General features: G+C 42.9%; 4 protein-coding genes across 7 annotated transcripts; 3 read left to right on the plus strand and 1 right to left on the minus strand.

Annotated features, from left to right (window-relative positions):
* The first annotated feature begins 81 nt into the window (after positions 1–81).
* On the plus strand, positions 82–999 carry LOC117221956 (uncharacterized). Of its 2 annotated transcripts, none has more exons than XM_033473339.2 (3): positions 82–214; positions 281–410; positions 630–999. In XM_033473339.2, exons 1-3 carry the CDS (start codon positions 116–118, stop codon positions 941–943), a joined length of 543 nt encoding a protein of 180 aa, XP_033329230.2. In that variant the 5' UTR covers positions 82–115; the 3' UTR covers positions 944–999. The 2 variants fall into 2 exon arrangements, with proteins under 2 accessions (XP_033329230.2, XP_033329231.1); XM_033473340.2 differs by having other exon boundaries at positions 684–999.
* A 106-nt stretch (positions 1000–1105) lies between these two features.
* Positions 1106–6995, plus strand: LOC117221949 (uncharacterized). Its single transcript, XM_033473321.2, has 6 exons — positions 1106–1512; positions 1585–1705; positions 2632–3093; positions 4842–5178; positions 5355–5566; positions 6349–6995. The coding sequence occupies exons 1-6, from the start codon at positions 1364–1366 to the stop codon at positions 6685–6687; spliced, it is 1620 nt and encodes a 539-aa protein (XP_033329212.2). The 5' UTR covers positions 1106–1363; the 3' UTR covers positions 6688–6995.
* A 165-nt stretch (positions 6996–7160) lies between these two features.
* On the plus strand, positions 7161–20119 carry LOC117222127 (uncharacterized). The gene is made up of 16 exons (XM_033473642.2): positions 7161–7596; positions 7837–7965; positions 8420–8579; positions 8645–9021; positions 9975–10146; positions 10922–11112; positions 11183–11327; positions 12112–12408; positions 14619–14959; positions 15929–16054; positions 16838–16997; positions 17074–17462; positions 18257–18428; positions 18497–18687; positions 18776–18920; positions 19679–20119. Exons 1-16 carry the CDS (start codon positions 7372–7374, stop codon positions 20029–20031), a joined length of 3573 nt encoding a protein of 1190 aa, XP_033329533.2. The 5' UTR covers positions 7161–7371; the 3' UTR covers positions 20032–20119.
* On the minus strand, positions 19901–26713 carry LOC117221953 (retinol dehydrogenase 14). Of its 3 annotated transcripts, none has more exons than XM_076520490.1 (5): positions 26587–26713; positions 24122–24340; positions 22195–22434; positions 20939–21321; positions 20583–20868 (listed from the first exon to the last, which is right to left on the minus strand). In XM_076520490.1, the coding sequence occupies exons 2-5, from the start codon at positions 24252–24254 to the stop codon at positions 20764–20766; spliced, it is 861 nt and encodes a 286-aa protein (XP_076376605.1). In that variant the 5' UTR covers positions 24255–24340; positions 26587–26713; the 3' UTR covers positions 20583–20763. The 3 variants fall into 3 exon arrangements, with proteins under 3 accessions (XP_033329226.2, XP_076376605.1, XP_033329224.2); XM_033473333.2 differs by having other exon boundaries at positions 24122–24392; positions 26585–26691; XM_033473335.2 differs by lacking the exon at positions 26587–26713 and having other exon boundaries at positions 19901–20868; positions 24122–24361.
* Positions 26714–27629: the final 916 nt, after the last annotated feature.

Raw genomic sequence — 27629 nt, forward strand, 5'->3', positions numbered from 1 at the left:
CGCAAGCTCTCGCAATATCGTAGAAACTCTCGTCGACTCGTTCGTTGGCCGGTCGTTTAATACCGTTCGTCCGACGACTCTTCTCTCAGCTGTCCAGCTTCGCACCGTCAACGATATGAACACGGATGTTCTCCACGACAAAACGTCCAAGTACGAGAAACTAGCGAAACCGAAGAAGAGGATCGACAGAAACGTGAACCACAATGCCTTCAACGTAAGTGCCAGCCACCGAAAGCACCAACCGAGTCGAGTTCGCAGCGAGTTATATCCCGTGTTTCAGGTGAAACCCGGCGCCCTGTCCTATCAGATCACCGACAGTTTGAACAAACTGGCTCATCCGAAGAAGAGGCAAGAGCCGAACGAGTCTGTCGCGCCGGATACGTCGAACAAAACTGCTCCCGCAGCCACAGGTACAGTAATGTCTCCCTTACTGACGCTCAGATTGTCCTCGGATTGTTGACGCTCAGGAGATACGATTATTCGAGCCTTGAGGATCGCTTTCATAATTGTGAATAATTTATAACCATAAAAATAAACGGCAAGGCTCGCAATAATCGTATCTTCTGAGCGTCAACGATCCGAGGACAATCTGAGCGTCAGTAAGGGAGACATTACCGTATTCGTTTTAGGCGAACAACGCTGTTCGCGCAACCGCTGCGTGACCGATTCTCTTGATTTTCCAGTGAAATATGGGACGCACAGGCTGATAAACAGCGACGAGCAGTCGAAGGATGCGCAGGAAACCAAGAAGAAGAAATTTCTGATAGACACCTACGCCAGGATCGTCGCAGCGAGGAACAAACGGACCTCGAAACGCTTGCAGGAACTTGCCAAGCCGAAGAATTATTCTCCTCGGTTCGCGCCCTGCGACGAGTTCGACGATTACTTGCAGAACATGAACAAGAGTAACATGAAAGCTGCCGCTCCGCGACCGTCGAGATAAATACAATTAATGTAACCGATACGAAACGATGACAATACAAAAGCATATTTAAAGTTTTCAGTCTCTTCTTATGGCTTCATTCTTTATTTGCATAGTTTTATTATTCACGTCGAACGATTTCGTATTGGATCGAGTATTTTTATTGAAAATAGACGAACGGGAAGAAATAAATGAAGCTCGCCGTCCATCGAGCAGGTCTCGCTGGAAAGCAACCCCTAAAATTAGGGAAGTTGCGAAACACACGAGAAAAATGGAGCGTTATCGTTTTGATTGAATCAGCCTGCGAAATGGCATCGTCGATTGGCGTCTGTGAAATCATCGCTGATCCCAACCTAGACGTCTGTGAAACGAGCCGAAGTCATCATTGACGCGCGATACTGTTCGCTTTAAATTGCAAACTGGTCCGCGACATTTTCGAACATGCCCGCGAAAGCGAAGAAATCCTCGGCGAAGGACGCGAGTTCTGCAAGAGGTGGTGCCAAGGCTGCTCCGGCGAAGGAAGCAGCTGCTAAACGAAAGAAACCGTCGATCAAGCGAGGACGAGGGCAGAAGGCGAAAACCAAGACAAGGTAAGTGGAGAACAAAAAATCATCTTCTCTCGGAGAAGCAGACTCTCTGATTGTTTCTTCGATCATCGACAGAACTGGCAAGTACACGTTGAAGTTGAAGGGATGGCTGCAGACGCCAGCCGATTGGGCACGTTTCAACGCTTGGGCGAAGGTCAACGCTTTACCGAGGAAGTACCCGGAACCGGAGCCCATAGTCAGCATTCTTGTCTCTATGAATAATTATGATATCAGTCTTTGACCGTTCGCTGACTAAATTTCCAACAGAGTTGGGCAAAATTTTATTCGGTTGAAAGATAAAGATAAAAAGGATAAGAAAAATTCATCTGGATAACAATCTATTCGAATGTAATTTTATTCGACGCTGTCGAATTAATCCGTGTACAATTTTATTCGAATAAGAATTTATTCGAATAGGAATTCATTCGAATAGAGAATTATTCGAATAAGAATTCATTCGAATAGAGAATTATTCGAATAAGAATTCATTCGAATAGAGAATTATTCGAATAAGAATTCATTCGAATAGGGAATTATTCGAATAAGAATTCATTCGAATAGAGAATTATTCGAATAAGAATTCATTCGAATAGAGAATTATTCGAATAAGAATTCATTCGAATAGAGAATTATTCGAATAAGAATTCATTCGAATAGAGAATTATTCGAATAAGAATTCATTCGAATAGAGAATTATTCGAATAAGAATTCATTCGAATAGAGAATTATTCGAATAAGAATTCATTCGAATAGAGAATTATTCGAGAATAAGAAAATTCATTCGAATAAGAATTCATTCAAATAAGAATTCATTTGAATAAGAATTCATTTGAATAAGAATTCATTTGAATAAGAATTCATTAGAATAAGAATTCATTCGAATAAAGAATTCATTCGAATAAGAATTCATTCGAATAAAGAATAATTCGAATAACGAATCATTCGAATAAAAAAATAGAATAATTCACGTCGAATAAAATGAATCATTCGAATAAATAGAATAATTTATGACGAATAAAATGAGAGAATTATCTTAGACAAACATATCCGAATAACGTCCATTTCTGATCTCCAAGCGTCTCGAACAAAAATAACGGTCTCAAACGGTTTAATGCTCTTCAGGTACGGCCATCGAAGCCCTTGTCCAAGCTGAGGAAGCGGATGAAGTTGCTATCAACACCAAGAACAGTGCCAGATCCGAGTGTCCTGTGCCGATTGGACTGGAGCATTCCGAGGACCGCGTTGACGGTCGTTGCCTCGAGACGTCTGCTGCTTCTGGCTCTGCCACAAGTGAAGCTCTGCGATTATGGTCGGGTTTATTACAAGGTCTCTCCTGCGGCGTTGAAGTACGAGCCGTCGGAGAGGCTGCTCGAGCTGAGCAAGCCTCACTGCATCAAAGAGAAACGGAAACCCAAAGAGAGGACCTCCGATTGCCTAGCGGGGCCTCGGTCCCTCGATCAGGACAGGCTGAACGAGCTCTCCGAGTGCAAGAAGCTTCTGAAAAATCCTGGCGTGCTGACTCCGGAGGAATGGGCGATGATTTTCACGCCCTTCGGCGTCAACAGGAGGGCCCTGGTCTACAAGGTAATTCGGACAAAATTTTTATCACTACGGGTGACCTGTTTTTTTAAATAATAAGCGGCGATTAGAAAAATTAAATAATATAATAAAATTAAATAATAAGCGGATTATTAGAAAAGTAGCAATTTAAAGCCAGAAATAAGTTTAAATTTAAAATAGACATAGATAATATCGGACAGGCTAGGAATAGTGATCGACGCTTTGGCCACCGCTGCATTAAACGGCGATTAATCCTTTTTAATCCGGATTAATCCTCGGAGGATTCTGGTTCGAAAACGGTAACCTCCGGTGGAAATGGCACAGTGAATTCAATTATCTCGGAAGGCATTCATTCGTATGCACGACGAAGGTGATTTAGAAGTATTACTCACGCGTATTTAGCAGGAAACCGTGCTAAAAAACGACCGTCTCACGGTCTCGCACGATACCACGCCGTGAGTCATCCGACGACGCATCTATGTATGTAGGATCTCTGATCTGTGATCAGCATTTATGGCAACAATGAGCAGCTGCGATGCAAAATCGTGATGACATTAAGAGGAATCTGATAACGTTGTTACACTGTTTTCATCTTATCTAAATTGCTCGGCGAAGGAACAGTTTATTTTCATTTAATTACTGTTTCATGCAAATGTTTGTTCCGCATAAAGATCCGCGGCCTGGTCATCGATGAACTGCGGATTTGATGCGTTTATGACAAAAATGAGTGGGTCAAATAGAAAAATTGGAATACGTTACGAGAATCTGAGAATATTGTTGCATTATTACCAACGTATTACAATTATTGACAGAGGAAAGACTTTTCTTTATACGACTTATATTTCTCGCAATTAACTTTGTCAATTTTTATTTTGCACGAAGATTCGCAGTCTGGTCATCGATGGACCGTGGATTCGATGCGTTCATGACAAAAATGAGTGGGTCAAATAGAAAAATTGGGATACGTTACGAGAATCTAAGAATATTATTGCATTATTACCAACGTATTGCAATTATTGATAGAGGAAAGACTTCTCTTTATCCAACTTATATTTCTCGCAATTAACTTTGTCAATTTTTATTTCGCACGAAGATTCGCAGTCTGGTCATCGATGGACCGTGGATTCGATGCGTTCATGACAAAAATGAGTGGGTCAAATAGAAAAATTGAGATACGTTACGAGAATCTAAGAATATTATTGCATTATTACCAACGTATTGCAATTATTGATAGAGGAAAGTCTTCTCTTCATCCAACTTATATTTCTCGCAATTAACTTTGTCAATTTTTATTTCGCACGAAGATTCGCAGTCTGGTCATCGATGGACCGCGGATTCGATGTGTTTATGACAAAAATGAGTGGGTCAAATAGAAAACTAGGAATACGTTACGAGGATCTAAGGATATTGTTGCATTATTTCCAACGTACTGCAATTATTGACAGAGGAAAGACTTCTCTTTATACGACTCATATTTCTTGCAATTAACTTTGTCAATTATCTTTATTTTGCACGAGGATCTGCAGTCTGGTCATCGGTGGACTGCGATGCGTTCAGAATCTAAAGATATTGTTACATTATTTCCAACGTATTGCGATTACTGAAAGAGGAAAGATTTTGTTTATCCGCCTTATATTTCTTGGAAATGAACTTCGACAATTTTTATTCCGCACAGAATTCTGCGGTCTGGCCATCGGATTACATTTCGCTGGCCTGCGGTGCGCCGCGACCTCTCAAGGTGTCGTTCTGACCGCAATCTCTTGCCTTCGCAGATCACACCGTGGACGATGTACCTGGCTCTGCCGAAGTACACGTTGATCAGGCACAGAAAGGACCCGAAAGCCAGGGAGATGAAGAAGCAGATCGTCGAGGAAGGAGAGGAGAGGGGTAAGGAGGCTTTGGCCGAGCTGCAGAGGAAACGAGGTACGAAAAGAAAGCACGAGGAGACGACGGAGCAGGGCGAAGGCGACGCCGAAGACGAGGATGAGAAGAAAGAGAAAGAGAAGAGAGCCAAGAAGAGGAAGCTGGAGAAACACGCGTGGAGGTACGCGCCGTATCCTTGCGACGACGACGCGTTCGCTGTCAAGAAAAGGACGCTGACGGGGAAAGGTGTGAACCAGAGATAACGTTATCTGACCAATTTACGAAGAATCGGCCGGCCTTCGACGACCGTTGGTTAAATGGATTGCGCTCGTTACACGATTCTATGTAACCGTTTACACGCGTTCGTATATATTTATGACGGTGCATTCTCGAAACCGATAATCAATGTTACCTTGTTGCAGTGCCACCCGGCACTGACAAGCTGGCCGAGCCGCACGTGCACAAAAGCACGGCTTGCAGAAAGGATCCGTACACCGTGAAGAAAGCGGCGTTATCGGCTTCGGCCTCGGAACGGGTCGAATCGCTGGCGAAACCTAGGAGTCCTAGGGATCCCGTGGAGAAAAAGCCGCCTCGCGAGAAGGACGCCTACGGAAAACCGATCTTCGAGATGCCTGTAGAATTATTTGTATAGTAGGAGCGTGTACAGGGTGGTCCAAAGTAACCGGCAACGCGACCTCCGATCTTAGAACTTCACGAATTACTGGAGAATTTTTATTATTCTTCTATCTATTAGCTCGCGGTACATGTGAGAAGCGATCGTGCGATGGTATAAAAAGCACCGAACTAAAGGCAAAATCTACCATAATGATCGATATACAGTAATGTCTCCCTAACTAACGCTCAGATTGTACAGAAAAATGGACAATTTCGGAAGAGGTGATACGATTATTCGAGCCGTTTTTATAGTTGTTGACAATTCGTGGCTATAAAAATGAACCGCAAGGCTCGAATAATCGTTTCTCCTCTTCCTAAATTGTCCATTTTTATGGACAATCTAAGCGCCAATTAGAGAGACATCACCAGTCTAACATCTTTTATCTATTTTTATCTATTAGATCGATGAAATTGTGAAGATCGTTTCTTCAGAAATCATTGTTGAATAGATTCCTTCGTTCGAACATAAATTGTAATCAAAATGGCGGCAAGTCTGAATGAATTCATTCTTATCGGTAGACTATGGATCTTCTATAACAATAAATAATAATAATAATAATAATAAATAATAATAATAATAATAAATAATTATTATAATAATAATGATAATAATAATAAATCTAAATAATAAAATCGCGACGATCCAAAAGAAATAGCCAGTTATTCTATACCACCCTGTACCCTATATGTACCACCCTGTTAACATCCGGCAAGGGAACTAAACGCGTGTCAATTGCACAGCCGTACGGCAAAGTTTTGCCGAAAACGAAGCCGTACAAGATGGGCGAGTGTCCGTCGGACGAGACGAAGAAAAAGAGGAAGATCCGCAAGAAACGGCCGATCGATCCGATCGCCTACGAGAGCACCTACGATCCCCAGATCGATCCCGAGCTGGCGGAGAAACAGAAGCGGGAGAGGAAAAGAGCCGGGAAACTGCCGAAACGGAAGCAGAAGAGAGAAGACAGGGGAGAGAAGCGAGAAGCGGAGAAAGGACAGGAAAAGGAGGAAGAAGAAGAAAAGAAGAGAGAAGAAGAAAAGGAGAAAGAACCGGAGAAGCTGGAGGAACCGGAAGAAGAATGAGACAAATTCCCACGAATGATCTCGTTAATTAGGACGAGCCCAGGGTCGTAATTAACGAAACGAAACAAGCCCCGGCGACAAACGGACAAATTTGAGCAACTCGACGCCGAGTCAGCGGTTACATCTCAATCCTTGTTTATCTTATGCAATTAGATTACATATCGCATTCCGATTTTAGCTGTCAGCAACGCGATTAGTATCCCCGTAAAAACACGCTCTTAGCCGCGATCTCTGACTTTTCATGCGGATACGGTGCAAAACGTTGACGTTATCGCTGTCGAACGAGAGCTCGTCGCTGCTTTATCGATGTAAACAGAACAAGGAAAAACTTGGCATTCCCCGATCGGAAAAAAACTTTTTCCTGGTTTTCCTCGTGCAATATATCATGTCCGTGGTGTGTTTACGTAGTTAGGCGAACGAGGGAAGAACAGATACGGGAGGAAGAACAGACTGAGGCGAGCGCCGGATTAGCGAGCAACGTTTTCGCTTTTCTCGAGGACGATAAGACTGTTTTCGCGGCGATACGAAAAAGTAGTTGGCTCGATAAGGCTCGGCAAAACAAGGAGAGGACTGTTTCGTCCGATAACGTACCGAATAAATTAGACAGGAATCGGCCGGTGTCGTTGAAGTGCGTTTCGAACGGCTGGCGGACGAGCAAGGTCGAGGCTCCTACTCGGAATAAAAATGAAGGTGGCACAGCTGGCGCAGCGACGAGCAACGATGCTGCTCGCGATCGCTGTTTGCGTGATCGGGATCGCCGGCATCGGATGCGATGCCTCGCAGCCGGAAACGCAGGCGCCGACCGGAAGGATCCGCGGCTCTATTCTGGAGTCGAACCTCCGCCGGAAGATTTATTCCTTCCGCGGCGTGAGATACGCCGAGCCGCCCACGGGGCCGCGACGTTTTCAGGTAAGTTATCGCTTCATTTCCCCGACAAGTTTATTTCGACGGGAGCCGTTGCGCCGCCGAGGTACCCGGGATACCGAGGCGCTGTTTTCAATCATCGCGCCAACAACGCTCGCCTAAAAGTTATTACGAGAGCGCGACCTTCGGCCGTGGGACCGAAGGAGTTTCCTCCTCCCGCATTTCCTTTTCCCGCGGATATTTACGAGACACCGGTGAGAACGGCGCAATCTTCTCGTCACGCAGGTTGCCACTCCGGCGGCCGACTGGAACGATGTTTTCGACGCGTCCGAGGAAGGCCCCAGCTGCCCGAACGTGCGCCGATCGCAGCCGACGTCCGAGGACTGTCTCCGATTGAACGTGTACACCACGAAGGTGACGAATGGTCCTTGCTGGAGACGGGATCGAGTGTACGGGATGTCCCAAAATTGTGTCACTTTCGGGAAATGAGGGATTCCTCGGGTCATTACAAGCAACTTTCTCCTTTGCGAAAATGCAATCCGCGGCTTCGTTCGCGAGTTATTCAGGAAAAACACTGACCAATGAGCGGCGAGATGCAGCCGGCGCGAGGCGGTAGAGCCAACGAGCGCGCGGAGTCCAGTTCCACTGATTGGCTCCCGCCTCGCGCCAGCCGAGCTCGCTTCGCATTGGTCAGTGTTTTTCGTTAATATCTCGTAGACGAAGCCTCGGATTGCATTTTCGCTAAGGAAAAAGTTACTTGAAATCATCCCAGGAACCCCTCATTGCCTGATTGCGAGACATTCTTGGGAATGTACCACTGTATATTGATCCTCGCGTTCGAAGACGTTCCTAATCCGATGCTCCTCAGCTACCCTCGAGGACCGAGAATGTCAGCAGACCGGTCCTCGTCTTCTTCCACCCTGGAGGGTTCTACTCGTTCTCCAGCCAGAGCCTCTTCTTCGGGCCCCAATACATCATGGACAAGGACATCGTGCTGGTCACCGTGAACTACCGACTGGCATCCTTAGGTAACTGGATCTTCGAAGACTAGAATCAATCACGGGCGTGTCCTCTGACGCCTGGACTTCCGCAGGATTCATCAGCACCGGCGACTCCGCTGCGCCAGGGAACCTGGGCCTGAAGGACCAAGTGCTGGCGCTGAGATGGGTCCAGAGGAACATCGCTGCCTTCGGCGGAGACCCTAACTGCGTGACCATTAGCGGCTACAGCGTCGGCGGCCTCAGCGTGATGCTGCACCTGGTGTCCCCGATGTCCAAGGACCTCTTCCACAGGGCCATCGTGATGAGCGGATCACTGCTGACCACCGAACCCTATCCGACCGAGCAGAAGCAGCTCGCTCACAGACAGGCTACCCTTCTCAACTGTACCACTGGCGACAACCAGGCGATGATCGACTGCCTCAGGACCAAGCCTGTCGAGCACTTCACGAACTCCATCCGCGATATGTTTGTTCGTATCAGGAAAGCCAGAGATGCGACCGAATTTAAATAATGGTTCTACAGTAAATTCTCTCTAATTGACGCGGAGATAAGACGCTCGGATTGGACAATTTGGGAAGAGGAGATACGATTATTAGAGCCTTGAGACTTGTTTCTATAGTTACCGATTGTTAACAACTATAAAAACAAGTCGCAAGGCTCTAATACTCGTTCTCCTCTTCCCAAATTGTCCATTTATGTGCACAAGCTGAGCGTCAATTAGGGAGAATTTACTGCATTAGGTCGAGTCATAAATAACTTCTTAAGCAGCTAGGTAGAATCTTTTATTCATCTCCACCCACCATGAGTCACCAAGACAAACGAATTTTTGCTTTCACTGAATATACAGGATGTCCCAAAAATGTCTCGCAGTCCGGAAATGGCGAGTTCCTCGGATCGTTTGAAGCAACTTCTTCCTTTGCCAAAATTTTCTCCGAGGCACCGTTAACGAGTTATTAACGAAAAACAGTGACCAATAAGAATCGAGTACGGCTGACGCGAGGCGGCCCAGCCAACCAGCGCACGAAGCCCAGTTCCGCTCGTTGGCTCGGTCGCCTCGCGCCAGTCGAGCTCGCCTCTCATTGGTCACTGTTTTCCGTTGATAACTCGTTAACGGTGCGTCCGAGAAAATTGTTGTAAAGGAAAAAGTTGCTTCAAATGACCTGAGGAACTCGCCACTTTCAGATTGCGAGATATTTTTGGGACGCCCTGTAGATAGAGTCAAAGTAAACGAAATGAAAAGAAAAGAAACAGAATAAATAACTAAATAAATAAAATACAGAAAGAAAAAAAGGAACAGAAGAAATGTCTGATAGGAAAACGGAAGTTGATTGTGACTCGATGCAAGCTTTCGAGCCGATCTCTGACCGACGAGCGACAAGACAGTGACATCTTGCTAATATATAGGTGCCATTTTTGCTTCAGGATTGGCACGGTGATCCTATAGTGGTATGGTACCCGGTCGTGGAGCCTTCAATTCCGGGAGTGGAACGATTTTTGCCGGATCAACCCGTCAATTTAATCAGACGAGGACATTTCCACCAAGTCCCGACCATATTCGGGGTAACCAAGGACGAGTTCGGCGGCGTGGTCGTCTGTGAGAACGAGTTTCTTTTAATTTATTTATATATGCGCGGATAGGAACTCATTTTTTTACGGTACAGAGCTCGTTGCTAAGGTTAATGTAATACAGAGTCTGCGAATCAACGGTTCAGGTGAACAGTTCATGCAAACTCGTTTTGAATTTTATGATATCGGCTGCAAACACGGTAAATTCTCTCTTAATTGTCCCCAAATTTGGGAAGAATTCATTGTATTTTGCTCAGACCATGAACAACTTTGTACAAAAAACGTAGGTTCCAACATATTATATTTATATAACAATATAAAGGGGTATATTTATCCCTGGCAAAAAGTATTCGACCACTTTTCAAAACGCAATAACTGTTTTCAAACTGGTCTAATTGACTCGAATCTTAAGTCAACCGATTTCAATGAAATCTTCAGCTTGCATATAATTTAAATTCATGCATTATTAAAATTTTCGATCCAGGTTATATTCAAATAAATTAGCTAAAAAAGCGAGTATTCCTTATCTTCTGTTATTATTTTATGCGATAGCATAACTTTTTCTAAATTCTGCTATCGCAAAAAATAATAACAGAAGATAAGAAATACTCGTTTTTTTAGCTAATTTATTTGAATATAACCTGGATCGAAAATTTTAATAATGCATGAATTAGTCCCTGTAACACTAAAACAATAGATTCGAGTCAATTGGACCAGTTCGTAAAAAGTTCCTGCATTTTGGAAGCTGAACGAACACGTTTTGCCGACGAGTACGTTTCACCGAAACTTCCGATGTTCCTCAGCGTTCGAGAACCAGACCAAAGCAGGAAACAATTACTACGGCGACATGAACGACAACTTCGATCGCATTGCGCCGATCAGTTTCATGTACGAGCGCGGAACGAACCGATCGAAGTATATCAGCGACCAGTTACGCAGCTTCTACTTCCGTGGGAAGCCGATCGATTCGGAGAGCAGGAACGGTCTCGCCGAGGTAGCCGACTCGTTTTCTCCATGCACATACACAATGCATCCAATGAATAATCATCGCGATTGATTCACAGCTGTACGCGGACAGCGTGATTATATTCTCGATGCATCGAGGCGCGAAACTGGTTGCGGAGAACTCGAAGAAACCGGTGTACTTCTACGAGTTCGCTTTCCAGGGACGCTACAGTTTCGTCAGATGGAATGCGAGCACCACTTACGGTACGTCCATGTTCGAACTGTTCGATTTAATCTGACCTAAAATTATTGTGCAAGATTATTCAATTATTGTACTGTACAAGGGAAGCGATTCCTGAGGTCGTTCGAAGCAACTTTCTCCTTTGCGAAAATGCAATCCGCGGCTTCGTTTACGAGTTATTAACGAAAAACAGTGACCAATGAGAAGCGAGCTCGACTGGCGCGAAGCGGCCAAAGCCCCGTTCCGCTGATTGGCTCGCGCCACGCGCCCCGCCTCGCGACAGCCAACCTCGCCGCTCATTGGTCACCGTTTTTCGTTAATAACTCGTAAACGAAGCCGCCGATCGCATTTTCGCTAAGGAAAAAGTTGCTTCTAATGACCTCAGGAACCCCCCCACTTCTCGCTTATACAATAATCTTGAGACATCCTCTATTTCCCGCATAATAATCGCCCGATAGCAATGCAGCCGTCCGTCACCAAGTCTTATCCGTCATTCGATGACCTCAACTTTTTCCTCCAGCGCGACCTTTTAATTATTCCCTCCGTATCGATAAGACAGTAATTAGTTCGTTAAAAACGGTCAAGAAGGGAATACAGTAATCGAAGCACAGTATTCGGGAGGGAGACACAGTAACTGACCTTTGTGGATCACAGGCACGCCGTAATTGGCTCCAAATTGTCCACTTTTGTTTGCAAGCTCATGGAAAATTGAAATTTACTGTAATTGGCCGAGCAGTGCGCGCGTCAGCACGGAGTTCCATTGGAAATTGGACAATAATTTCGGAATGGATTTTCCTCGGATTTCAGGTGTGGTGCACCACGACGACCTGCAGTACCTGTTCTTCATGAAGGCGATCTTCCCGTTCTTCGAGAGCAACGCGCCCGAGATCCCGATGGTGGAGTTGTACACGTCGATGTGGACGAACTTCATGCAGACCGGAGAACCGATCCCGAAGGACGGCCCGTACAAGCACATCGTCTGGGACAGGTTCACGTCGCAGAAGGACAACTACCTGGAGATCAATGTGGAGCCGACGATGAGAACCGGCCTGCACCCTGCCAGAATGCACGAATGGGAGACGCTGTTCCCGCTGCCCCCGCTGTAAAATGCCGCGGCGAACGTTCAACGAACTTAAACGATCGTGCGCTCGACGAACGTAATCAATCATGCGTTCCCTGCGTTCTATCGAGTCTACAACGCTTCCCAGAAACTCTCTGGCAAACGCGTTGAACAAATGTATCATAAATGTATCAGCAAATAAAACGTTTACGCTCCTTATCGTTTGTTTGCTTGGAGCAAATTCGGCCCGAAGTGTTTGCGAAACGAGCGCGAAATTCTGTTCTCCTTGTCAACGAGGCCGTCCAGGGTGAAGGAACCGATTACCGTGCCCTGTTCACGGACCTCGGGGGGTTTCAACTAGTAAAAGCAACTTTGGTTATTTAATTGACATTTCTTGAGAACTGCGAGGTTAAATTATCTAAGTTTTGTTCTTTAATCGATTTTACTAATATAATATTGGGAGGAAGATCAGCAAGTTCCTGGAACCAATTACGGTGTGCCTGTGATCTACAATGGTCAATTACTGTGTCACCTTCCTCGATACTGTGCTTCAATTACTGTACCCTTTTCCCGAGCATTGAGAAAGAAGAAAATGTTCTGTAGCTGGCTTTTGTGTGCCTAATCATCTCAAGAGATCAGCCGCTGTGCCTCAGTTACCGTGCCCCCACCCTGAATACTGTGCTTCAATTACTGTACCCTTTTCCCGACCATTGAGAAAGAAGCAAATGTTCTGTAGCTGGCTTTTGTGTGCCTAATCATCTCAAGAGATCAGCCGCTGTGCCTCAGTTACCGTGCCCCCACCCTGAATACTGTGCTTCAATTACTGTACCCTTTTCCCGACCATTGAGAAAGAAGCAAATGTTCTGTAGCTGGCTTTTGTGTGCCCAATCATCTCGAAAGATCAGCCGCTGTGCCTCAGTTACCGTGCCCCCACCCTGAATACTGTGCTTCAATTACTGTACCCTTTTCCCGACCATTGAGAAAGAAGAAAATGTTCTGTAGCTGGCTTTTGTGTGCCTAATCATCTCGAAAGATCAGTCGCTGTGCCTCAGTTACCGTGCCCCCACCCTGAATACTGTGCTTCAATTACTGTACCCTTTTCCCGACCATTGAGAAAGAAGAAAATGTTCTGTAGCTGGCTTTTGTGTGCCTAATCATCTCAAGAGATCAGCCGCTGTGCCTCAGTTACCGTGCCTCCACCCTGAATACTGTGCTTCAATTACTGTAACTCCTCCTTGAACACTGTGCTTCGATTTCTGTAACACTTCCTTGGACACTGTGCTCCAACTACTGTGCTTCCTGGCTTAATACTGAGCAACTGTACGAAAGAAAAATTTAACAAATCAATAAAGTAATAATAAATAAATTTGAGTTTAATTTCATATTTACATTTCTTTCCTTTAAAACCTACTAAGACGATTCGAGATATAAAATCCTTCGGTAAGCAATGCGACGCGTGCAAAATCAGTTCAGTTATATCGTGCACGGTAAATAAACAATTGCAATTTGAAAGCGATAACACATATTCAAACGACTGTTCTGTTTTCACCGTAATCTTAATACGTTCTATCGATGCAATTAACACCGCGATACGTTAGTTAGAACGATTCGTTTCACCGAACTGTATCGATTTTCCTTCGTTTAGCAGTTTTAAAGCCTTGTTTTCGTACAATCTCTGCAAAGAACTTCGCGGCTACCAAAAAATTGAAGTAATTATTACAGCACCTCAAAAACTTCTATCTTTCACGCCGTGTAAACTTTACATGTAACTTTACAAAATAACTAATACAAAGTTAACTTTAAGCCTGGCGATAAGCTAAAGGCACAGTAACTGGCTACCCCGCGGTAACCACCCCGACCACCCCATCGAACGCTGTCGCAGCAGCTCGCTACGCTGTCGCGGATCCAATCTCGAGCGATCCAGATCAACTTGGAACGCTTTGTTCCGCGGGAACGACGAACGGCGATCCGAATTCATACGTTTCCTCGAGAATCGCGACGATTCTCCGCGCCGTGGCGATGAGTAACGAGCCAGGGCTCGGGCGATAAATTGTCGTTGATCAAAGCACGAGGCAATTGGCAAGATCCTCCGGCCGCGGATGATGGTAGATTCGCGAAAAAAAAGCTCGAGATACGTGTTTGCTTGCACGGGGCGATCTTACGTGATCGTTCGCGCAGCACCATTGTTCCCGGCGAGTGTAATTGGATTTCCCCACTCGCTTTCCTCGTCGCAACTATGTATAAATCGCTCGGACTTGCCCCGTCGCTGTTCAGTGCTCGCGCGAGCACCGGTCGAGCGCGACACAGCCGAAGCGATCCAACGCTTGCAGAACTTCCGCCGAGAAGCAGAGCTTTCGCAGTCGAGACACGCATCGGAACGAACGCGGGATGAGGACCGCTTTGTTAATTTTCTTCTGCTGTTGCGCGGCCAGCATCGTCGCCGCGCAGAACGCGACCGAGGAGAAACCGGTGCTGGTGAACCCGCCGACTGGGCCCATTTGCGGCTCCATTTTGAACTCGAGATTGGGCCGGAAGATCTACTCGTTCCGCGGCATCAGATACGCGGAGCCGCCCGTCGGACAACAGCGTTTCCAAGTAAGCGACGCGATGTACAGTTAGCCGGAAATTCGCTGACATTTTATTGTAATTTTTGAATAATAATTGAATTTTTTAAATTAATTGCAATAAAGATATTGAGACGAAATTGTCGCCGGAAATATTTAACGCTAGATTTACCGAGCAGAAATAACAGCTGTCTTATATTCGTTTATAAAAGTTTATGAGTAAAAGTAAGACGATTATTCTGATTTTGAACCACGGTTGTTGTAACATTTGCCGTAAGTAACATATAGATTGAATAAATAACTCGTAAATGTGTCTCTACGATACGAATGATCGTAAATAAAAAAATCAGAGACCCGTCATTTTTACGAGTTCCGTAAATCTAATGTTAAAAAATAATCATTTTTAACTGTAGACAGTTATATAATTTATACCTTTGTCGAGCAATAATTTTCAATTAATTTTCATTGACATTTCATACGGCACGATTATTTATTGCGGCTCGTTTTCATAGTTGTTGACAACCGGTAGCTATAAAACCGAGAAAGAAAGAGAAGAAATAATCGTATCTCCTTTTTTCCCCCAAATTATTTATTTCTGTTTCATTTTTATGCACAGTCGAGCGCCAATTAGGGAGGCTTTACTGTACTTAGGTAATTAATTGCATAAACGAAAGGGTAGAAAGCAATGAAAACCTGGTATTTAAAAAAAAAAGAAATTATAACGAACGCATCTGCATAAGACCTGAACCACTGTGCGCCGTGGCCTTGGTCGCAGGCAGCTGCGAAAGAGATGCGGCTCGACGTAGGTGGAGACAATGAGGCTCGCACGATCGTTATTCACGGAACGGTGTAACGAGACTTTTCCGTTTCAGTGATAAATACCGCGGTCACGAGATCATCCGATTACCGACGAATAACAACATACGAGTCGACGATCGCGTTGACTTTATGACTCTCGTCGATAGTAAGCATCGTTATCTTTAGTTTCACGTGTTCACAGCCGCCGATTCCCGCTGCCGATTGGCAGGACACCTTCGATGCCAGCGAGGAGGGACCAAGTTGCCCTTATCCGCAGGCCGAGAAACCCTCCGAGGATTGCTTGCGGTTGAACGTGTACACCACGAAAGTGAGTACAGTGATTGCTAACCCCTAAGTCACGAGCGATTGTTCGCTCGATAAAAAGTTGTATATAATGAGTAGAAAATGGTGATAAGTAGAAAATAATAGTAAGAAATAAGAATAAGTAAAAATAATAATAAGTAGAAAATAATAATAAGTAAAAAGTAATAAATAGTAAATATATCTCACATTTTAATATATTGAATAGAAAATATAATATTTCACATTTTAATAAATTAAATAGTGAATATAATATTCTATATTTGAATATATTAAATAGTGAATATAATATTTTATATTTGAATATATTAAATAGTAAATATAATATTTCATATTTTAATATATTAAATAGTAAATATAATATTTCATATTTGAATATATTAAATAGTGAATATAATATTCTATATTTGAATATATTATAAATAGTAAATATAATATTTCATATTTTAATATATTAAATAGAAAATATAATATTTCATATTTTAATATATTAAATAGTAAATATAATATTTTACATTTTAATATATCAAATAGTAAATATATAATGTCTTACATTTGAATATATTAAATAGTAAATATAATATTTTACATTTTAATATATCAAATAGTAAATATAATATCTTACATTTTAATATATCAAATAGTAAATATAATATCTTAAATTTGAATATATTAAATAGTAAATATAATGTGAATTAATCTTGGAAATAAACTAAAGACTCAATAATTGGCCATCCCACAGTATCCAGCTGGACAACCCTACCAAATTACCCAACCAAATTAATTTCAGCTGCCCTGCGAAGGCGAGACTGTATCGAGGCCAGTGATGGTGTTCATCCACCCCGGTGGCTTCTACAGCTACTCCGGTCAAAGTTCGTGGTGGGGTCCGCAGTACATCATGGACAAGGACATCGTTATGGTTTCCATCAACTATCGCTTAGGATCCTTAGGTACCCTCCGCGAACATTAAACATCCCCGTGTCTGCGAATTCGCAGATACGGGGATCTTACAGATGAACTTTCCAGGTTTCCTGAGCACCGGCGACAACTTGGCGCCAGGTAACAATGGTCTGAAGGACCAGGTGATAGCTCTCCGATGGATCCAGAGGAACATCGCTCACTTCGGTGGCAACCCGAACGCCGTCACTCTCGTTGGCGACAGCGCCGGCAGCTTCAGCATCATGTTACACATGGTGTCGCCTATGTCTCAGAATCTGTTCCACAGAGCTATCTCCATGAGCAGCTCGGCGATGGCGGCGGATGTCTACAGCGGCATCTCGAACTCGGGACAGAAAGAGCTGGCTAAGAAGCAAGCCGAGCTGCTGAACTGTCCCACCGACACCACCGGCTCCATGTTGCTCTGCCTGAACACGAAGCCTTTCGAGAACTTCAGTGACACCCTGTCTTCGATGTTCGTGAGTTATCCAAGTGATAATTAATTGATACAGAGTCTATTTGACGTCGAGTCACTGTTAATTGATACGGAGTCTATTTGATGTCAAGTTACTAGTAATTGATACGGAGTCTATTTGACGTCAAGTCACTATTAATTGATAGAGAGTCTATTTGACATTAAGTCACTGTTAATTGATACAGAATCCATTTGATGTCAAGTCACTATTAATTGATACAGAGTCTATTTGACATCAAGTCACTATTAACTGATAGAGAGTCTATTTGACATCGAGTCACTATTAATTGATAGAGAGTCTATTTGACCTCAAGTCACTATTAATTGATACAGAGTCTATTTGACATCAAGTCACTATTAATTGATAGAGAGTCTATTTGACATCGAGTCACTATTAATTGATAGAGAGTCTATTTGACCTCAAGTCACTATTAATTGATACAAAGTCTATTTGAAGTCAAGTCACTATTAATTTATATAAAGTCTATTTGACATCAAGTCACTATTAATTGATACAGAATCCACTTGACATCAAGTCACTATTAATTGATAGAGAGTCTATTTGACCTCAAGTCACTATTAATTGATATAAAGGCTATTTGAAGTCAAGTCACTATTAATTGATACGAAGTCTACTTGACATCAAGTCACTATTAATTGATACAGAATCCCTTTGACATCAAGTCACTATTAATTGATAAAGTATATTTGACCTCAAGTCAAATGCAATATCACTAGTGTTAGGAGTTAATTTGACGAACATCACAAGCCTAAGGTCAATTACCCTTTCTCATGAAGGATTGGAAAGGCAACCCGATCCTGCTCTGGCGTCCGACGGTGGAACCCGAGGTCCGTGGTGTCGAGAGATTCCTGACCGCTCAACCGTACGACTTGATCAAGCAAGGAAAATTCAAACAGGTGCCGTACATACTCGGCGTCACGCAGGATGAGTTCGGAGGAGTATCCGTTGGTAAGTATCTCACGGTGTCTCCGAAGTCTTCGACATCGATATCTTTGAACCATGGTCTCTCGTTTCAGCTTACGAGCTCGACTACAGGAGAAATGGCACGTCCTATCAGGAACTGAACGACGAGTGGTACCGCCTCGCTCCCATCATACTCTTTTACGAACGCGACACTCCTCGATCGCACCATATCAGCAGGGAACTGAGGAACTTCTACTTCCAGGACAGGCCGATCAACTCGGCTACCAACAAAGAAGTTGGTCTGGTTAGTAGAACAATTCTCGACGCACCGTTGTCGATACAGGGGAGCTTTTGCCTTGGGACGTTATCGAATATCGTTTACCATTTTACAGCTGTACGGCGACGGTATAATTATATTCCCTATGTACCGGGCGGCCAAGCTGTTCGCTACCTACTCCAAACAACCGGTGTACTTCTACAAGTTCACGTTCAAGTCGCGCTACAGCTTCCAAATGTGGAACGCCACCACGCCATTTGGTAAAACCGTGTTACACAGATCAATTTTGAAATATGTTCTCTTGGGGTTATTTCTATGAAATTTAGCTCAAATTAAAGCTGGAAGTGTCTAGTTCAAGACAGGATAGATTAGATTGGAGTAGAATGACGAGATCATTTCGGAAAACTAAAATGAGTCGACTTCTGACATCATGGGGTTTACAAGATTTAGAAGGAGAAGTTCAGATAAATTTTAAAATATGTTCTCGTCGGGCTATTTCTATATGATTTGGCTTAAATTAAAGCTGAAAGTGTCTACTTCAAGACAGGATAGATTAGATTGCAGTAGAATGACGAGATCATTTCCAAAAATTAAAATGAGTCGACTTCTGACATCATGGGGTTTACAAGATTTAGAAGGAGAAGTTCAGATAAATTTTAAAATATGTTCTCGTGGTGTTATTTCTATACGATTTAGCTCAAATTAAAGCTGAAAGTGTCTACTTTAAGACAGGATAGATTAGATTGGAGTATAATGCCGAAATCATTTCGAAAAATTAAAATGAGTCGACTTCTGACATCATGGGGTTTACAAGATTTAGAAGGAGAAGTTCAGATAAATTTTAAAATATGTTCTCGTGGGGCTATTTCTATGAAATTTAGCTTAAATTAAAGCTGGAAGTATCTGCTTCAAGATATGATAGATCAGGCTAACATTGCATCAACGCGAGCGGACATATTGCACAACCTAATGCGACCGATCGATCAGAAATACTTGACACTTGTTCCATCGGTTCCAGACGGTGTGTCTCATCAAGACGACCTGCAGTACCTGTTCTGGCTGAAGAAACTCTTCCCGTACTTCGAGAGCGACGCGCCGGAAATCCCCATGGTGGAGATTTCCACCTCCATATGGTCGAACTTCGTGGAGACCGGCGAACCAATACCGAGGAACGACGAGAAGTTCCGAAACGTGACGTGGGACACGTTCGTGCCGTCGCGAACCGATTACCTCGACTTGAATCTACATCCGACTATGAGGACGGACTTCTTCCCGGAGAGAATGCGTTTCTGGGAGAGGCTGTTCCCTCTACCATCCGGGCCGCAGGGCGCGAGCGCGAAATATGGCGGCTCGCACAGCGTGAAACACTGAGAACTTCTCGAACCGATTTCGTTTCGATCAACGCGACTAGTCTTCTGTCCAAAGACGAAGCAGTATAAATATAGCAAGATGCAGAGATCGTCGCTGCGCTTTCATTTTCACTCCTTTCCGCTTCCGTCGCAGTTCCTTGCGCTCCGTAAAACTTCCTTCTACAGCGATTTCTCCCTAATTCGCGCTCGGATTGCGCACAAAAGTGGACAATTCGCGAAGAGAAGACGCAATTATTTTAGCCTCCCGTCTCGTTTTTACAGTTATTGACAATCGGTGACTATAAAAACGAGCCATTTTCGCAATCTGATCGCGAATTACAAAGAAATTACTGTATTTAGTCGAGTCACAAGCAACTTCCGATGCAACTGGAATCGATATCGTTGCTTCCACCGAATAAACAACAGCTCGAAATGAATAAAATACATAAAGAAAGAACAATATAAAAATATCCGACAAAAGAACGGAAGTTATTCGCGTCTCTCGACCTAATACATTTCCACAAAGGATCGTGGAAAATCGTTTTCGTCCGCGAGTCCAACCTCTAGTCCTGGTACAAGACAGAAAGAGAAACATTTATTGTTGCCAGCTCCATCGTCCGAAGCTGAATACACGCGCAGCTTCCCGTAAAGGCGTACAAATAGTCGCGAGTACTATAAGGGACGAACTTGCGAAGTTCTCGAATACTTTGGAAGAACACGATGATCTCGCGCCTCGATCCACGCAGCTGGCTCCTCATATCTTCGGGTCCGTCGGCTGCAAGTTCACCAGGGACTCGCTGAGCTCCCAGAGCTTCTTGCCCTTGGCCGGGTCGTCCACGCCGCAGCACAGAGTCCTCTCCTGAAACCGAGGCAAACGTGTCGATCAGGCAGAAATTCTCGAATCGCGGTGATATATCGCCGCGACTTACCCGACAGTCCGCGTAGTATTTGCCCGAGACGTCCGCCAAATCGGGGACCACGGTCAAGTGTATGGTGGTCTGGGCGCCCTGGAGTTCGGTCTTGCTGAAGGTCCTCAGCAGGAAGTTCACCACCCACGACATTGGCGGCGGCACGTTCTTCCAGATGCCCGTGCTCATCAGGCCGGGGTGCAGACAGTTCGCGGTCACGCCCGTGCCTTGGAGACGCCGCGCCAACTCCAACGTGAACATTATGTTCGCGTACTTCGAGACGTAGTAGAGGTAACCGGGGAAGCTCGTCGTTGGGTTCACGTTGTTCAGGTTCAGTCGTGCTAGGACGTACAGGGCCGAGGCGACGACCACTATGCGGCTCGGCTTCGATCGCTTCAGCAAATCTGCCGGCGATACAGGATTGCTAATAGATTGGGGATTTTGATGGGAATCGATGAGATTTGTTTATTCGCGTGCGCGGGAGAAACGCGACCCTTTTTTTATGGAAGGAGATAGAGAGAAAGAGATTTTATATGGTTGGTGCAGGGGTTGAATTGAAATATCGAATTGCTTCTTCTGCGACAAAGGGTTTTGCTTTTACGATTTTATTTGTTTTTGTTATATATGTTATGTTATTATATATTTTTTGTATTGTAGAATTTTTATTATTAATATTATTATTATGATATTATTGTGATTGATATATGATGATATAAAATGATATAATATCAATATATTATTATTATGATATTATCATGATTGATATATGATGATATAAAATGATATAATATTAATATATTATTATAATATTATTATGATTGATATATGATGATATAAAATGATATAATATCAATATATTACTATTATGATATTATTATGATTGATATATGATGATATAAAACGATATAATATCAATATATTACTATTATGATATTATTATGATTGATATATGATGATATAAAACGATATAATATCAATATATTACTATTATGATATTATTATGACTGATATATGATGATATAATATTAATATATTATTATTATGATATTATTATGACTGATATATGATGATATAATATTAATATATTATTATTATGATATTATTATGATTGATATATGATGATTTAAAATGATATAATATTATATTATTATTATGATTAATATATGATGATATAAAATGATATAATTAATCGAGTGAACAGCGGACTCGGCGAAGCTCTTCCGTTGTTTCATGGGCAACGTAACGGAGTCGTTAAAGGTAGAAAGCAGTTATCTCACCGATCAACAGATGCGTGAGCAGAAACGGCCCGTAATGGTTGGTCGCCATGGTCATTTCCAGACCGTCCTCGGTCACTTTCCTCCTGAAGACCTCCGCGGTCCCCGCGTTGTGTATCAACACGTCCAGCCTGCTCTCGTCGCGGTTTATTTGCTCGGCAAACTCCCTGACCGAGGCCAACGACGACAGGTCCAGCTTCCGCACCACGATGTTGCTGTTCTTCGTCTCTTTCGCGAATTCCTCTGCGAACAAACGCAGTTCGTTTTCCACGCTGCTGTCCGGTGCCGTTGAATTCGGGTCGGACGAAATTTGCAACGTTACCGATACTTTTGTCATCGACGATTCTTTGCATCGTTCGAATATAATTTCTAGTCGCATTTATGGTGTAATTTTTTGAATACAGGCCCAACGATAGTTAAATTTACAATTCGTAAAAATTGCGGAGACGCTTTCATGAGAAATAAATTACGTTAAATCGAATACATTATGTTATTGTAGCAACTATTATATTAAAAGCTGTGCAAAATCTGAATAAATAAGGTTTTCTTATTTTTATAGGGAAATGCACACTGAACAATTTTAATATTCTGTTGTTTTAGTGTTCAATGAACCCATGTTGTAATTGGACCCTAAGTGAACCCATTGTAATATTGATAAAAATTATAGCCTACTAATACAAATTATATTATTTAAATAATTATGCTATATATATATATATATATATAATTATTTAAATAATATAATTTTTATTAGTATAATATATATATATATATACCTAATAATATATATATATAATTATTTAAATAATATAATTTTTATTATTATAATATATATATATATATATATATACTAGTTATTAAATAATTAGCTATTTAAACATTACAATTTAAATTCTTGATAAAACATTTATTTTTGAAGAGAAAGAAATGTTTCGTAAAACGCGTTGCGACGAATAACAAAAATGTGACGTGTCTATATCACGATTTCAGCGACCGTAATTAGAGAACCGAATTCTTAAGGGTGGCCCTAATTCGGTGGTACGGTGCTGCGGATTCAGCGAACACGTATTACCGTCGGAATAAGTCGAAGAGGATTTGCACGTGTAAGCGAACCGCGGCGATATTCTCGCGCACTACATTACCATGTAATTATCGCGAAACGCGAAGCGCCGCGATAATTATCAATGGAAAACATTTAGATCGATCCGTAATCAGCGAGCACGAGCGTGGATTCCGCGGTTCCGCTAGCCGTTACAAGATCCGCCACTTGGAATCGTTTGATGTGCGAAATTAATTGACACCAAAGAGAATGTGCCTATCTGATTTCTTATTCGAAAATTTTGTTCCGCATTTTATCGAGTCGGGGAAGCAGCGGCCCTCAACCAGAGATTTCAGTATTCCACGATAAATCAAATACACGCATTTTTTACGCTATATATTACACTTTATATATTATCTTTTTATATATATATATAAATAAAATACACGTATAATACTTAATGCGCGTGTAATATAAAAATGCACGTGTGACATAAAGTAACTGTAATATATTATAATGATATATATTATATAATATTATTATTATATATATTATTATATATATTATTATATATATATATTACACTTATTTTACGTAACACGTTAATTATTATACTACACACGCATTATGTATTGTACGTGTATTCCATTTATTTTGTGTCACGCTTCATCTTTGCGATAATATTCCCAGCAGTACAATAACTTCCATGTAATCGAATATTTTTTATCGACAGCTAATGTAATGAAAAAGTTGTAACACTATTTGAAGAAATTCCGAACGACGCCGTGTTTGGACTCATTTTTCTCGGGAGAATCTGCACGAGTCATTCGTGACACGTTCATCAAGGTGCATCGAAAAATGTAAAAGTTTCACGCCGTTGGTCAAGCGTACCTTTCAGCTTGTTGGCCTCTTCGACGTTGCGACACGCCATGATCAATCTCGCGCCCCTTTTCGCCATGTCCCGCGCAGTCTCTTTGCCGATACCGGAAGTGCATCCAGTCACCAACACGGTCTTCCCTTCCATGCTCGCGTTGCTGATGCAGAAGCCCAGGGTGTACTGATTGTAGAGGAACACCGCTAGCAGAAACAGCAGCACGCCGAATATCGCCGCTACGGCCAAGTAACAGAGCGCCGTGCACGGCACGATCTTCAGAAACATCATCTAAATAAATCGTGTACGAGAATGCGTGACATATTGTGACATGATGATCGTGAGATTTATTTATGTCGCAGGAAAGACACGATTACGGAGATGCGGCCTCGGCAAAAAGCGGACGAACGGCTGTCGATCGTGACAATCTGCAAGATTCTTGCGGTTACGATCTACGGAAGAACGATTGGCGCTTGCTGATGTGTTTGAATTATTTGAGTCATTGGGGTTTAATTAAAATTTCAGGTTCCTTCTGATGGTCAATTATATTTTTCTAGGAATTAAGAAATTTGTGCTTGCTGATGTGTTCCAATTATTTGAGTAAATGGGATTCGATTAAAATTTCAGATTTGATCAGATGGTCAATTATATTTTTCTAGGAATTAAGAAATTTGTGCTTGCTGATGTGTTTCAGTTATTTGAGTCAATAAGATTCGATTAAAATTTCAGATTTGATCAGATGGTCAATTATATTTTTCTAGGAATTAAGAAATTTGTGCTTTCTCCTGTGTTTGAATTAAATGAGTCATTGGGGTTTAATTAAAATTTCAGGTTCCTTCTGGTGGTCAATTATATTTTTCTAGGAATTAAAAGATTGATGCTTGCTGATGTGTTTCAGTTATTTGAGTCAATAAGATCCGATTAAAATTTCAGGTTCCTTCGGACGATCAATTATATTTTTCTAGGAATTAAAAAATCGATGCTTAAATATAATATTTCTTACAATATATGCTTCAGCAAAGAAGTTATATGAACAAATTCCTCAAAGAAACATTTTCATAATCACAGTAACTGTGAAAGAAAAAAGCCGTAAGCTAGTATTTTTCACTGATCTGATAATTCCAGTATTAAATTATTCAAGTCAGTAACATTTGCTGCGAAATGCCCAGGACTTATTAGTAGGCTAATTCCGGAGGAGATAATTTTCTTCATCAAAAATTACACGCTTTATAAAGAAAAAGAGCCGTGCTTTCCTAATCCAGAATTCTACGTAAATAAATTCGGTCTCTTAATTCCTAGAAAAATCGAGGCGATCGCACCGCGACGCTGCGCGGCGCGCCGGTAGCATTGAAGTCTCCCGATCGAGAGAACGCCAGGCAAAAGGTCGACGACCGTGAAACACGGGTCGTTAGACATATCGGACACCGACGTTCTACTTGACGGAATGCCTCGAGTCAGTTCCGATGCGTCAATCAAGATTCGTATTCCCGTATGCGATGCGTTCGATCGCGGCGCAAACGCAATTACACGGGGAATTGCGACCATTACGTGCACGAAGATCTCGGGGAATACCGTTCGTTATTAGAAACCAGTGTCCCTTCGTACGAGGCAAACCGGTTCTCGCGTTGAATTTACCTGTGAACCCAGAGTCCTCGCGTCCACGTCGGATCGACGCGATTATTAATCGTGTCCAGCAAAAACATCGTATTTAATCATTTCCTGAAATCGGCTCTGCCGCTCCTCACATGTTTACCCTGTGTTGTTCTCTCTCTCTCTTAATCGTGTCGCTTGTTACACGCCGTGGACAATTGTCGGCGATTCCGGGGAACGGTTTCCCGACGTGCAACGTTATCGGGAGACCCCGTTCGCAATTAAAATTTGCCGGGACGCGGAACGCCCGGCCCGATGGTAATTGGAGAACGCGATGTTAACGTGGTCGTGACCGCGCGAGAGACCGTCGGATGGTCGAAATTCAAAGGGACAGCGGAAAAAGTGTCAAGCAGCGGCACGAGAGACCGAAAGAGGGAGAGAGAAAGACAGACAGAGAGGGAGAGAAGATACAAAGAGAAAGAGAGATAGAGAAAAAAAGATACAGAGAGAAAAAGAGAGAGAGAGAGAGACTAAGAGAGAAAGAGAGAGAGAGAGAGAGAGAGACTAAGAGAGAAAGAGAGAGAGGCCAAGAGAGAGACCGAGAGAGAGACCAAGAGAAAGAGAGAGAAAGATAGACCAAGAGAGAAAGAGAGAGAGAGAAAAAGAGAGATCGAGGGAGATAAATAGAGAGAAAAAAGAGACCGAGAGAGAGAAAGAGAGAGAGAGAGAAAAAAGAGACCGAAAGAGATAAAGAAAGAGAGAGGGAGAGAAAGAGAGAAAAGAGACCGAGATAGAAAAGAGAGGGAGAGAGGGAGAAAGAGAGACCGAGAGAGAAAAAGAGAGAAAAGGAGGCGGAGAGAAATAATTTCAGCTCGACGATGAACCATACTCACACCGGTTGCTACCAAATTTTCATTCAGGCTGACTCGAGACTCTCAGGTGCTTGCGTGCCGTTTCTGCCGAAGCGTTGCCTCTGTACTGACATTACGATACGTGGCCGTGTGCCGGCAACCAGTTCCTCTCGTTTCCTCTCTTTCCCACTTTTCTCTTTTCTCTTTCCACTCGCCCCGTTCCGCCACTTCTCTCTCGCTCTCTCCTTCCCTCTCTCTCTCTTTTTCTCTCTTCCTCTCTCTCGCTCTCTCTTCTCTCTCCATCTCCCCCTCTCTCTCTCTCGCTCGCTGAAGAACCACCGACGAGAGAGTGGCATTCACGAACTTTAAGGTCAAGTTCCCTGGTTGCTTCCTCCTGCAGAGGAACTCGTTGCGTCTCGCATTAATGCGCCCGCCAGACAGCCAATTTATTAGCAGCGACTGCAAAATCAAGTTCGAACGATCGAAATTTTCGCCCGATTTAAATCGATAAGGCCCGATTTAGATTGCGCGTTCAATCACGGCGCGGTTCGGTTCGGTTCGGACGAACGACTAGAATAGAACAGGTGACGCGAGCGACATTTTCGAAAATGCTTACCATGTTCTTTTAAACGCAATCCGCACCTGTCGGGACGTTAAGAAGACGAGCGAAATTAATTCGGGGAAGTTGCCGCGAATTCGCTTGGCTCTAGATTGTCTAACAATAAATTTGCTCACTGAACAATGCACGCGTTAAAGAGGAGATATTGGAGGAGATATTCAGGTGTCCTGTTTCGAGAGAGACACCCTGTACGATTCTGTTTATCCGTGGCAATGGTTATTCATAAACGAGGACTGTTTTTGACGATTGCAACGACGATCTGGAAACGAATTACCATTCTCGTCGCCGATACAATTGTTATTTTTAACAAAAAGACGAAACAATCTTCGTCATTTATAATAGTTATTTCTAACCGAAAACTATTTCCGTCATTTATAATGGTTATCGGTAACCAAGAAGATTCTGGTCATATCTATTCATCAATTACTAAGCAAAATCATATCAAGCAAAAATTCAATACTTCAATTT

The sequence above is a fragment of the Megalopta genalis genome, chromosome 3 (genome assembly GCF_051020955.1).
Source record: "Megalopta genalis isolate 19385.01 chromosome 3, iyMegGena1_principal, whole genome shotgun sequence".
Classification (NCBI taxonomy): domain Eukaryota; kingdom Metazoa; phylum Arthropoda; class Insecta; order Hymenoptera; family Halictidae; genus Megalopta; species Megalopta genalis.